Source organism: Armigeres subalbatus, chromosome 2, assembly GCF_024139115.2.
Source record: "Armigeres subalbatus isolate Guangzhou_Male chromosome 2, GZ_Asu_2, whole genome shotgun sequence".
NCBI classification, from domain to species: Eukaryota; Metazoa; Arthropoda; class Insecta; order Diptera; family Culicidae; genus Armigeres; species Armigeres subalbatus.
In genome coordinates this window covers 393406741-393420040 of record NC_085140.1, presented here as the reverse complement: position 1 = coordinate 393420040, position 13300 = coordinate 393406741, and the positions used below count along the sequence as shown (strand labels likewise).

At 41.9% G+C, this 13300-nt stretch overlaps 1 protein-coding gene across 16 annotated transcripts in view; it reads right to left on the bottom strand.

Annotated features, from left to right (window-relative positions):
* LOC134213208 (1-phosphatidylinositol 4,5-bisphosphate phosphodiesterase classes I and II) overlaps nt 1–13300 on the bottom strand; it is a 262306-nt gene that overhangs the window by 17377 nt on the left and 231629 nt on the right. For all 16 annotated transcript variants that reach the window (XM_062691932.1, XM_062691930.1, XM_062691939.1 and 13 more), the window contains 3 exons: nt 4633–4813; nt 4073–4520; nt 2759–3012 (listed from right to left, as the gene is read on the bottom strand). In XM_062691932.1, coding sequence (XP_062547916.1) covers nt 2759–3012; nt 4073–4520; nt 4633–4813 — 883 coding nt within the window. The remainder of the gene's footprint in view (nt 1–2758; nt 3013–4072; nt 4521–4632; nt 4814–13300) is intronic.

Here is a 13300-nt window from a genome sequence, read left to right as displayed (position 1 = left end):
TCTGGCCGACGAAAGAGAGAGAGCCGCCGCAACCGGGGACATTCGCCTCCTCTACGATATCTCACGACGCTTAAGCGGGGCGAAGATGAATGCAACGATGCCTGTGAAAGACGCGAATAGTCAGTTATTGACCGACCCAACTGACCAGCTGAAACGCTGGTTCGAGCACTTCGAACAACTTTTTCAAGTGCCAGCCAGGCCATCACCACCTCGGCATGATCTGCCTAGGATCCGACGTATAACACGCGTCAATACCGAAGCTCCATCACTGCTAGAGATTCAAACAGCCATCCAAAGCATGAAATCGAATAAAACCCCAGGGGTCGACTGCATATCAGCCGAGATGCTCAAAGCTGACCCCATGACATCCGCTCAACGACTGCATCGTTTATTTCGTAATATCTGGGACACCGCAATATAAAAAGTGAAGGATTGTTAGTCCGACTTTTGTTTCTACCAGACACCGGGTATACCTCTGCATCTCTACGATTGTCTTGGGATAGGACATTGTGTTAGATACAAAAGATAATTTATCTGGATTCACTTCGGCAAGCGATGCGATTTAAGGGATGGGATATAATTGAGCGCATTTAAAAAAATCTCCTCACTTTCCAACCAAACGCGCACAACTTAATTTATGTACTGGTCGAACATAGTAGACAAAAACAATTACGGATGGGCGCGATCGTTCTGCGTACTTTTAGAAAAACACGCAAAAAACAATAAGCACTGATTTATTAGTTTACCGGCCGCACAACGCAAATTTTAGATGATCGCGCCATCGTTCTGCATACTCCTCGAAAACAAGCCTTTACTTGAATTTCTCAAATGTTCTGCGTCCTACCTGGAACACGTCCGATCTCGCACCATTTAATTTAATCACTCATCGGTAAATAGGTTAAATCATAGTTTTTGGTGAAAAATTAAGGAATATAAAAAAGGAAGACAAAGAATATTTTGTTATATTTAAGAATTTAGGAAATACTAGTCATCAAATATCAATCGAGAGTACTTATTTTTGATATTTAATTTAATGTTGCTACCTCATATTCGACATGTTTTGTTTTACATCGGTGAACGTTATTTCATATATGCTGAAGGATGTTTTCCTCCATCTTGCCACGAGTTTCATGGATTAGTTCTAACTTTCGTCCCAAGCATACAGTTATGCCATGCCATTGTTCGCAATGCCCTTATTTTTGCACTGGCGGTCACCAAAATCATGAGTCATCAATGAGTTTAGCAACTAGAATGCATTACTGACAAGCCGAAAAATGCGCCCCGCCAACACAATAAGAATTTCACCGTGAAATACATAACTATATGAGACCGCTTTTCTAAGTACGACAGCACACGAGTGATTGAAAATGAAAACATTTGTAAACTCAAGATAAATCACCCTGGAAGCAAAACCGCGGATCGTAGAGTCATGCGAATAGCGACTTGATTTTTTTAAGTTGCATTTAAGTTGCAATTATTTGTTAACAAATGTCTCCCCTGGGCAAAGGCACAACTTTGTGGTCATCTTGAATGCTGTCAAGTCTCAGAGCTTAAATGTATCTTCACTCTTCAGAGAAAGATGCATACTAGTGGTGCCACTAAGAATCGATACTGCGATCAATCTTGAGAAGCGATTACATTATTTTCTGTACTTCACATATATCTCCCATTCCAGAATGAAAACCTCCTTACTTTGAAGAATAGAAAAGGGGTCCCCATTAGATGGAGATGGGCAACGTACTTACTAGTCCTTAACGCAGCCACAAGAATCTGTTCATACTAAACACAAACACAGTTCGTGCTTAAATCGTGATTGGATGGACAATCCCGTTTTGTAATCACCGATCGACTCGAAGTCGAGTCAAGTACGAGACACTGTAGACGACCTTACTGTTGAGGTCGAAATACGTATCTGTCAAGGTACCATCAAGTGGTGGAATTAAAAGGGATGGTACAAACTCGACAAGTGACAAGTGACAGTATTTTTTACCATACCAGCGATAAAATAATCGTCGAAAAAGTCAGTTATTTCTTCCCTGTCTACAGCAATAATCATAATTTTCCGAACTAGAACTGTAAAACAAAATTCTGAACAGCAGAGTTCTGATTAAGTGTTCTGATTGGGTAAAACGGTATAATATGCTGCAGGCTCGCTGCGCTTGTGTCCATTTGATAAGGGCATACCGTCCTGCCTACATTGGGGCGTTTTGAACAGTAAAACATATTTTTGAAAAACATTTTTGAAGATGGAAGCAATTTAATATCATATTAACCACTGAGACAAGTTATTTTGTTGCCCAACTGAGTGTTCCAGTGCAAGTTCTGCGGACAGCATGCTAGCGTGTCGCTCCAGAATGTTGTTTTTACCCTTAGTTAGTTATAGTTTTCTAGAAATCAAAGCATTTGTGAGAGGACCGAGAATCGATCTCACTAGGATTGGCAATTATAAGTATTTACTCGCAAGGGTAACTGGACAGCCTTATATTTAGAGCAATGCTGACCGTTTAACCAAAATAGCAGCCCAAGTTAAAAGTCCAAGAAAATCTAACCTATAGAATGCTATATGCTTCTGAATTAATTTTTAAAACTGTTGTCTCTACGTGGTGACGCGAGGCACTGATGGCTTAGATTAGTTGTTATTTTATTGCAAAGCACAGTTACAGGAGCAAATCAACAAGCACCTCCCTGTCGGACTAAAACGAAGTCACGCGCACTATTTTTATTATGAAAACAGTAAAACAATCAGGACGAAAAATACCTGTAATGGGGGTGCATGGTGCGGCACGTCGCCATTGCCGGTTGCTATTGCTTGTGGTGTGCTGGCGACGTTGGGGGTGGTGGTGGGTGACGTACTGGTGCCAGTAATGAGAGTGCTGTTGTTGCTGCTGATACCGTTGTTCAAGTCGGTGCTTGGTGTGCTGATGGTGGTGGTGCTGGTGTCGGGGGCTGTAGAACTTTCCTCCTGGTTTTGTGACTGAGATTGCTGTTGTTGCTGCTGTGAGCTTGCACCGGCTGCATGGTCGATAGAGTGGAATGTTTCAGAAAAAAGAGAAGGAAAAGAACAAGAAGAAACAGAGTAAAACACGCCGCAGAGAGAAGAGAAACAGGAAAAGAGATGCATAAAGTTTAGAAAGCTTCCTGTGTATCGCTGGCTGGTGAGCTGTCGTAGTAAAAATGCCGTGGGATATTTAATGGATTACGAGTAGCGAGGTTGAGTTGGGTTAATGCTCTCTTGGCCGTACAGAAGGACTGAAAAACGAGCAACCGAGAGATACCACCATGATGATGTGGTTTTCCCATCACCTTCAAAAAAAAAATTGCAACGTGGTCCGAGGTCGTGGTTCGGCACGTGATATTCTGTTCGTGCAATGCAGTACGATGTAAGCTTCTTTAGAAAACAGTGATCGTAGGGAAAATTGTCCTATAGCTACGTAGAGATTGTTTAGCTCTAGACATAAACGGAAATGTCCATGACAGGACTATTATATTGCTGTGCCTTGCACAGATGTAGAACTTGTTATTAGAGTAAGCCATTTTTTAAAGGAAATCTCCTCAAATAATACACCAAAGTTTTTAACGCTTTTTTCTGTTCGAATACTAAGAATACTAAGTTCTTTATTATTGCTTGAGCAAACTACAGATAATATGAATAAAAGCATAGAATGTAAGTGATGTTGTTAACTTCTGTAGACTTCGAGACAGATAGAAATAAATAAAATAAAAGATTTTTGAACTTTACGACAATTGTGATAGCTCGTGGATTTTTTTTGATCCTTCATAAAATCTAAATCAAAAACATTGCAGTTCATAAGGTTTTGTCACTTACAACCCTGGATTACAATCTGGTTTATAAATCAGATTATCGCATTTTACTGAAAGTAATTTGCAAATATTAGCAGAGCGGTTAGCTTCAAAATGATCTACTCAATTTTCCTGCTCAATTAAATAGCGCATTTGTTGCACATACTCAAATCCTGTATAATGGGAACGGCGTGTAAGAGTAGGATTCACAACAAATAGGAATATAAGCTCAACAAAAACAATTGAAACACTTACGTACGCCCATACATACCTGGTACAACCGGTGCTGCACCAGTACCGCTGCCACTATTACCGGTGCTGGTGGTGATGAGAGTTGCCGTTCCGGCCGCCGCGGTTGCCATCAACGTGGCGGAAGTGGTGTTTGCGTTCACATTATTGCTAACATTATTATTGGCGCCCATGGTGGCGGTACCCGCAATGATGGTGCCGGCAGTGGCAGTAATATTGCTGCTATTCATTGCACTGGCCGTTCCCCCGGCTGCCACTGCTGCAACCGCCGCCGCCGTGGGATTAGTGACGGTGCCCTTTTTGTGGTGATGGTGGTGGTGGTGATGCTTTTTCTTATTCTTAATGATGATTTTGCGCTTCAGTGCAGCCGGCGCGGGCAAATCCATGGCCGGCTCAAGGGGATGGGTGTCTAAAGGCCTATCTAGTAACATATCTCCAAAAATATCACGACAGTAGTTAGCTATCTTTGCCTGTGAAAAAGCGTGAAAAACAAACGATAGCTCATTAATTTCGATCAAACAGTTAACAGCGTTCGATAGGACCGTCGATGGAGACGCATGGTAGACCTTCTTCCGAACTCACCTGCTGCCTCGGGTTACAGTGGTTTTCAAAACTTAGTATCACAGGAAATTCAGATGTTTTGAATGCTGTTTCAGCTATTGCTTCTAGTACGTTTCTTGCGCAAATTTCCGGAACAAAGGTATATCCATGCACGATAATGGGCTCCTCAGTACGACCGTTCCAAAAATCCAACTCGACACACCTGCGATTAGCGAATAAAGCAACATGATGTTAGCAGTAAACGAAAGAGTGGATGGTGAAAACTTAAACAATTTGAGATTACTGTGTCGCTGTGGAAAAAGTTTCCTACACAAGCACCGTTGTAGGATGAAGTTTTAAGCGGTACTTGTACTGAGAGGCATTTTTCATTATCTTTTCGTTACAAAACTGGAAGCGCAAGTAGGAAAGCAGTAAACGAGAAGATTGCGGTTATTAACTTATTCTCCATTATTTCAATGCACTTTTGCAACAGGAGTTACATTGACTTGCATAATATTTTACAATAGAATGTAGACAAAAGTTCTAGTCTTATGAAAAAATATTCCCAATTATTTGTAGGAATTTATATTTATAAATGTATAAAGTGTTGATTCTTATCAGCCACACCTCGTTATATTTAAAAGCTACTACCATCAGGTTACAATTAATAAGTAGGGGTAACACATTTTGCCTATTGGCTATAGAGATCCTGTGCCTCAGTTGCAATGCCCCGGCAACCCAGCAAAGGTGGTGATATTGGGCTTCTTTACAAGGGTACTTTGGATCCAGTGGTGTTAAGGCTGGACGAAAACAGTTGGGCCGTCCCGGATATACCTATCCAGACACCTCAGTGTGATAGCGACCCGTCGGTATAATGATGCTCGAATCTTGTAAGGGGCTGTGTATATGCCACGTGGACAGATTTTGGTCGATTTAAGATACCCCCTCCCCCAACATGGACAACTACTCATATGAATTTTCAAAAGTTTGTATGGACCGTGGACATTCGCCATACACCCCTCCCCCCTAAATTGTCCACGTGGTTTATGGACAGCCCCTAAGACGATCTTTGAAAACCTTGTTATTCTCTCCCTTTTGAACACAGAGGTCCCTTTGGAGCATAAGTCCAAAATGTCAAAACAAACAACTTTGTAGAAGAACTTTTTTCTCTATGTCGTTTCTGTAAAAGATAACACTTATCTAGATATGTTTTAACTAATCTAGATAAAAATAAAATTCATCAAAATGAAGTTTAGAATCACCCGCGATAGTGTGCTGAAGACATCAAAACTCTAAACGTATACAGAAGAGTGCTAGAGGTTTTGTCCAACGAAAACGGCCATATGTCCCAGTGTGCGACGGGAGAGAAAATTATGAATGAATGCTAGAATTCTCATGGAGAACTCCCAGTCCATCAATTGTTTGAGCACCGGGGGCACCGAAGTGCTATTAAATGCCTTCGAAATATCCAATGAGACTAGGTCGACAAGTTTCCCTTGAACGAAAGCGTAATGGGCTACGTCTCCTATAACAGCATAGTACGTGCAAGTTCCGTAGTCAGGACGAATCTTCCATCATCGCCCAACTTTGCTCGAATATGCTGGTGTACAAGCCTTACGACTACCTTAAAGAGGCAGGAGGTAAGGGAAAACGGTCTGAAGCTAGAGGGATCCTGGCTTTTATCTGTTCTTTTTTCGGAATCGGGATTATACTCTTTCTTTAGTCTCTCTGGAAGGCCTGCTCACTCCATAGGTTGAGCAATGTTGTCTTCCCGGTGAGAGATAGGTGGAAAAGCGAACGAAAAATACTACATGGTTTTAAAAAAAATATCTTCCTTTTACTTCCACTTATTTGTGTTTTCGTGTCTACACAGACACGTGTAGACACGAAAACACAAATTAGTGGAAGTAAAAGGAAGATATTTCTTTTAAAAACCGTGTAACATTTTCTACTAAGACGCTCGAAAATAATTATTAGAAAAAATACTACTATAGAAATATAAAATACGATATCAGATCCGGTTGAATTCAGAATTGCTCCAGGGCGAGGTTTCCTGCAGCCATGGACCTTCCGTTTTCCTGCAGTAATCGACCTCCATCTGGGAGATAGCCGTTCGGAGAGACTAGCGATGCAAAATATGTCCAAAGAGCAGTGGCGTAGCCACGGGGGTGGTTTTGAACATACCCTCCCCCCCCAGAGACAAAATTTTCAAAAGAAATTTATTTTTTGAAAAAAAAAAGTTCGGGAAACCCCCTCCCCCAACCCATTTTCTGGCTACGCCACTGCCAAAGGGCATCGGCTATTTCGGGAGGATCGGGAACAATGCTGGATGGATGAATGCTGGAACAATGATGGATGAAGGAGAACCTTCTCTTCCCGCTGAGTGCATTAACTTTCCCCCATATGGATACTTAGGTGGAAGCCTCCTAAGTGCACGGAGCGTCTTTCTTCTAGATTTCACAGCTCTGCGAGCCTTTTCAGACTACTAAATGAGAGCTTGATGCCCGGAATGGCAGCAAATTTGCAGAATAAAAAAATGTGCAGTATCCAGGATGGTTCTTGGTCATTAGGCCAAAGGCCAATGGTCATATTGTTATCAGGTTGAAGGGTCATTAGGCCGAATGGTCAATACATCGAATCACCGAACGTGAAGTGAATAATGATATGTAAGAAATGAGAGTGAGAGGTCAAAAGTGAAAAATGAGATGTAAGAAGTAAAAATTGAAAAAATAAAGGTAAGAAACGATAAGTGAGAAATGAGATGAGAAAAAATGAGAAGCAAGAAGTGAAAGAAAAGTCAAAAATAATTAATGAGAAGTGAAACATGAAAAGTGAAAAGTTAAAATGAAAAGTGAGAAATGAGAAATAAGAAGGGAAAAGTGGTATAAAGTGAAAAGTGAAAAGTAAAAAGTGGAAAGCGAAAAATGAGAAGTGAAAAATAAAGAGTGAAGAGTGAAACGTGAAAAGTGAAAATTAAATAGAGAGAGAAAACCTTCTCTTCGACTTGGAAAAGATCTTCAATATCTCCCATTCATAAATCCGGAAATGTGCACTGTTCAGAACTATAGAGGAATCTTTATTCTCAGCTGACTCGCCAAAGTTTTCGAAAGTATGATGCTGGATTTTATTTACCCAACAGTTCAACACATCATAGTTACCGAACAACATGGATTTATTTGGATTTGGTGGAGAAACTTAGAAGAATCGGCTTCCCTGACTGGTTAGCCACTTGGATCGCTACATACCTCGACAACCGTTATGCGTCTGTGAAGCTCGGTACAGTTAGGTCGGTTCCTGTCCGTATTACGTCCGAAGTGCCGCAAGGAAGCCACCTTGGGCCCCTACTTTTTGTGCTTTTTGTGAACGATTTATGCAGCGAATTAAAATCTTTAAAATTAATGTATGCCGACGACTTGGAAATGTTTCGAGCCGTAAAGTCGCTGGTGGATTGTTGCGCGTTACAAGCCGATGTTGATAAGCTAAAGCTTTTGCCGTATTGGGACTTATGAAGCGCCACTCCCGAGATTTCAGCGATATTTACTGCCTCAGGACGTTGTATACATCGTTGGTTCGCAGTATTCTATAGTATGGCGTAGTCGTATGGGCACCGTATCACGCAACGCAAATAGCGAGAATCGAACATGTTCAGAAAGCTTTCATCAAATTTGCGCTACGAAGGCTTCCCTGGCGTAATAGACGTGAGCTGCCTCCATATGAGCACCGCTGTGAACTCGTGAGTCTTCCGTGAGTCTTTGAGGAGTAGGAGAATGTTTCTTCAGAGGCTCTTCGTATTCGACCTGCTGCAGAACAAAATTGACTGTCCTGATCTCTTGGCGAAACTCCGTTTTAATGCCCTCGAAAGAGCAGACTTTTTCCTACGCCATGCACACCGTACATTGTATGGGCAAAAAAATCCGTTTGACGTTTGTTGTGAGTGTTTTAATGTCATCAGTCATTTGTATGATTTTAATTTAAGTAAACGGATGTTCAAGTCGCGTATTAGTTCTTAAGCTTTTTAGTCTGTACGATGAATAACATAGTCGAAGACTGTAAAATAAAATAAATAAATAAACATAAAAGTGGGAAGTAAAAAGTGCGAAGTGATAAGTGAAAAGTGAGAAATACCAAGTGAGATGTGAGATGTAAGAAGTAGGAAGTGTGAAGTGAGATATGAAATGTGATAAGTGAGAAAGGTGTAGTAACTAGACCACATTGTGGTAGATCTTATTTTATATTATTATTATCTTTATTAAGAAGGCTGGCTCGCCTCTTAGAATTTTGTAATACATCACCTGAAGGTGTCTACCTAGCAAAAGGGGATAGAAATAAGTAGGAAGTGGGGTGGAAAAAGCGAAAAGGAATAAGAAAAGAAAATGAAGAAGATAAAGGAAAAAAGAAGAAGGAAGTTCAAAAAAGGACAAAGAAAGAACGAGAAAAAAATAAACAAAATAAAGGAAAAGGAGGATAGAAGTAGGAAGAAAATAAGAGGAAGAGAAAATAAAGATGAAGGAAGAAGAAAGAATTAAGAATGGAAAAAAGAAAAAAAGAAGGGAGAAAAAGGTAAAAATATTGAAGCAGGAAGAAGAAAGATAAAGAGAGTAGAAATAAGAAGCAAGCAAGAAGAAAGAGAAAAAGAGAAGGAAATAGGAAGAAAATGGTAGAAAGAAGAAAACATAAAAAAGAAAAGAGGAAGTAAGTAGGTGGAAGGAAGTAAAAAGCAAAACGAAGGAAGTAGCCAGAAGAAAGAAAATAAAGGACGAAGAAAAAAAAGACGGGCGGAGAAAATATAAAAAAGAAGCAAAAAGGTGGAAATGAGAAAAAGAATAAAAGAAGTTAGAAAAAAAGACCGTTAGAGAAGAAGGATGAAGGTAAAAGAAAGAATGAAGAAGCAAGATGTAAGAAGAATGAAAGAGAAATGTCGGAGGAAAAAAAGGAAAAAAAGGAAGTAAGGAGAAACAAAATTGGAAGAAGGGTGAAGGGAAACATATGAAGGAGAAAGAATGAAGTTTGAAGTATTAAGGAAGAAGAAAGGGAGCATCCATGGATTACGTAACGCTTAGAAGGGGACCGAAGTGTTACGACCCATACACAATTTTTGCAATGATTCATATAAAAAGTGTTACATAGGGGGGAGGGGGATGAAAATCGTCAATTTTTGCATTACTTAACTAATGAATCTTCCCAAAGAAGCATAAAGGATGAAGGACGAAGTAAAAAGTAAAAAGTGAGAAGGGAGAAACAAAAAGTGAGAAGAAAGGAGGGAGGAGAAATAAAAATATAATTAAAGAAAACAGAAGGACTAACTTTCTCACTTCTCATTTGGCCTAATGACCGTTTGGGCTATTAACCGGTCGGCCTTATGACCTTTGGCATAACGGCCTGATACCGGTCTCTCAGTCAATGTCGTTGTACCGCCATCGAATTTTTACCGAAAGATTATTATTTCAAACCGAAAACGAACTTTATGTAGAAGGCTCCAAGACCTACACTGCCGCTAACCGCAAGTCGAGCACATCTGTATATGGGGCCCCATATACAGATGTGCTCGACTTGCGGTTAGCGGCAGTACAGTGTTATATACCACCAATCGATTCAACTCGCCGAACTGAGCAAATAGGGGTCTAATTTGTGGTTAGGTCCAAAGCATTGGTCTTTTTCTGTGTTTTGAATTGAATTGTTCTCTTCAGAAACCTCGGTAGCGAGAATGGCGACAGAGCGTCGGCCTTAACAGCGCCTTGTTATGTACATCAGCCAAATCTACCATTATCCATGGCATCCCGGTGGTTCATCGCTATGGAACCACGAAATTCGACCATACTTCACGATTCCGAAGGCCCGCCGACAGATTCCGCAGGTATAAAACAATCCCCCCCCCTGAAAAAGTGATCGTCATTAGAATAAAGAGAACGAAGTTGTGAAACTGAGCCAGTCGTTCCTAATTTAATGGCATAGCCCCCTGCCGTAATTTGAAAAAGTGACGTATGAGCCATTTTACAAAAAAGGGCGTTAACGAAGAGTACTCATCGAGCTCTTTAACAGAAAAATAGAAAACATGTATGTTGTAATTTGGGGCATAAGTCACCCAAATGGTGAAACTTGCAACTAGATAGATCATGTTCTGGTGGATGGGCGCCATTTCTCGGATGTTATCGATGTGCGGACATTCAGAGGTCCGAACATTGACTCTGATCACTACCTCGTTGTCAGTAAAATTCGATCACGGTTGTCAACTGTATCGAACGAAAGATCACAGCGAACGATGCGTTAGAATATCCAGCGATTGTCGGCGGAAGGAGTATCGGCTGAGTACCGCCAGAAGCTCGACGAACGGATAAGTGCAATCAACGTTAGCGACAACATCAACGATCTATGGGAGTCGATCCATGGAGCGGTGAGCACAACAGCACGAGAAGTGGTAGGCACTGCACAGAGACGACCCAGGACGGGTTGGTTCGATGTGGAGTGTCAGAGAGTGACAGACGAGAAGAACGTTGTCAGAAGCCGGATGTTGGTGTCGGGTACCTGATCGAATAGAGATCGGTACAAGGAAGCAAGAGCAGCCGGAAAACGAACCCACCGCAGGAAGAAAAAAGAGTACGAAGAACAAGTTATTAGTGAGGCGCAGGAAAAAAATGGAGCAGAACGATATGCGGAGGTTTTATCAGTCTGTCAATGGCGTGCGGAGAAAGACAGCGCCATCTCCCGTCATGTGCAACGACCAACAAGGGAATTTGCTGACAGATAAAACTGAAGTGGCTGCCAGGTGGAAGCAACACTTCGAGACTTTGTTGAATGGAGGAAGTGACGGTGCATCGGTGAACAGAATAAATATTAGCGACGATGGACAAGCTGTGGAGTCACCTACACTAGATGAGGTTAAAAAACCTGTTAAAGAGCTGAAAAACAATAAGGCAGTGAGCAGCTTTATGAAGTTCTGCACCATATTATGTCGAGAATATGGGAAGACGAGGAAATGCCTGCTAGCTGGTTGGACGGCCTCATTTGCCCTCTCTTCAAGAAAGGGCACAGACTGGAGTGCGCCAATTACCGAGGAATAACCCTCCTTAATTCGGCGTACAAAATTATGTCCCGTATTCTGTTCAACAGATTGAGACCGCTTGAAGAGTCCTTCGTCGGCGAATACCAAGCAGGTTTTCGTGAGGGCCGATCAATGACGGATCAAATGTTTACCCTGAGACAAATCCTTGATAAATTCCGGGAGTACAACTTGCAGACACATCATCTGTTTATTGATTTCAAGGCGGCGTACGATTCAGTGAAACGGAATGAATTATGGCAAATTATGCTTGAACATGGTTTTCCGGCGAAACTGATACGGCTGATTCGTATGACGTTGGACGGATCGAAATCAAGTGTAAGGGTTGCGGATGAAATATCGACGTCATTTGTTACCTTAGATCAGCGGTTCTCAACCTTTTTCTTGAGAGGTACCCCTTCAAACTTTTGCATTAATTGAGGTACCCCCTCTTGAAAGTAGGCTTCAAGTCTCTTGAAAGAATAATTCCGAGCCCTTTCAAGGGAGGCTTCCGAGCCTCTTGAAAGGAGCTTCTGAATCTCTTGAAAGTAGGCTTCCGCAGCTCTTGATAAGAGGCTTCTTAGCCTCTTGTAGAGAGGCTTTCGAGTCCTTGCAGAGAGGCTTTCGAATCTCTTGAATGGTGGCTTTTGAGTCACTTACAAGGAGGCTTCCTTTGCAGCTTGAAAGGGTGCTTCTGAACCTTTTGAAAGTATGCTTTCAATCCTCTTGGAAGAAGTCGAGCTTCTTGAAGGGAAGCTTCCGATTCATTAGAAAGTAGGTTTTCGAGACTTTTAAAAGGACCCTTCCTAGCTTTTTGAAAAAAAGGCTTTCTGTCCTATTAAAAGGAGGCTTCCGATCCTCCTGAAAGTAGGCTTCCGGCCCTCTTGAAAGCAGGCGTCCGGGCCTCTTGTAATTAGGCGTTCGGGCCTCTTGAGAGGAGGCTTCCGAGCCTCTTGAAGGGAGGCTTCCGAGCCTCTTGAAGGGAGGCTTCCGAGCCTCTTGAAGGGAGGCTTCCGAGCCTCTTGAAGGGAGGCTTCCGAGCCTCTTGAAGGGAGGCTTCCGAGCCTCTTGAAGGGAGGCTTCCGAGCCTCTTGAAGGGAGGCTTCCGAGCCTCTTGAAGGGAGGCTTCCGAGCCTCTTGAAAGGAGGCTTCCGAGCCTCTTGAAAGGAGGCTTCCGAGCCTCTTGAAAGGAGGCTTCCGAGCCTCTTGAAAGGAGGCTTCCGAGCCTCTTGAAAGGAGGCTTCCGAGCCTCTTGAAAGGAGGCTTCCGAGCCTCTTGAAAGGAGGCTTCCGAGCCTCTTGAAAGGAGGCTTCCGAGCCTCTTGAAAGGAGGCTTCCGAGCCTCTTGAAGACGGCTTTCGTTAAGCATAGAAAGATGCTAGTTTTTAGTTCAAAAGCATGTTTCTAACATATTATTGAACATTTTGTTTAGATCAGATAAATTACATTAAAGATTTTTTTAAATTTTCTCGTTCAACATTTATCCATTTGATCTATTGTTCCGCAGCCCTTCGTATTTTGTTCTAGTTGAAGAGACAAAGTTTTGAAATAAAAAAATCACAATTATCAAAACGTTATCAATAAGCTCCGATTAGAATTGTAACACGTCCGCCATTATGCATTTTTATCCGAGGTACCCCCTAGGGCCAGCGAAGGTACCCCCAGGGGTACATGT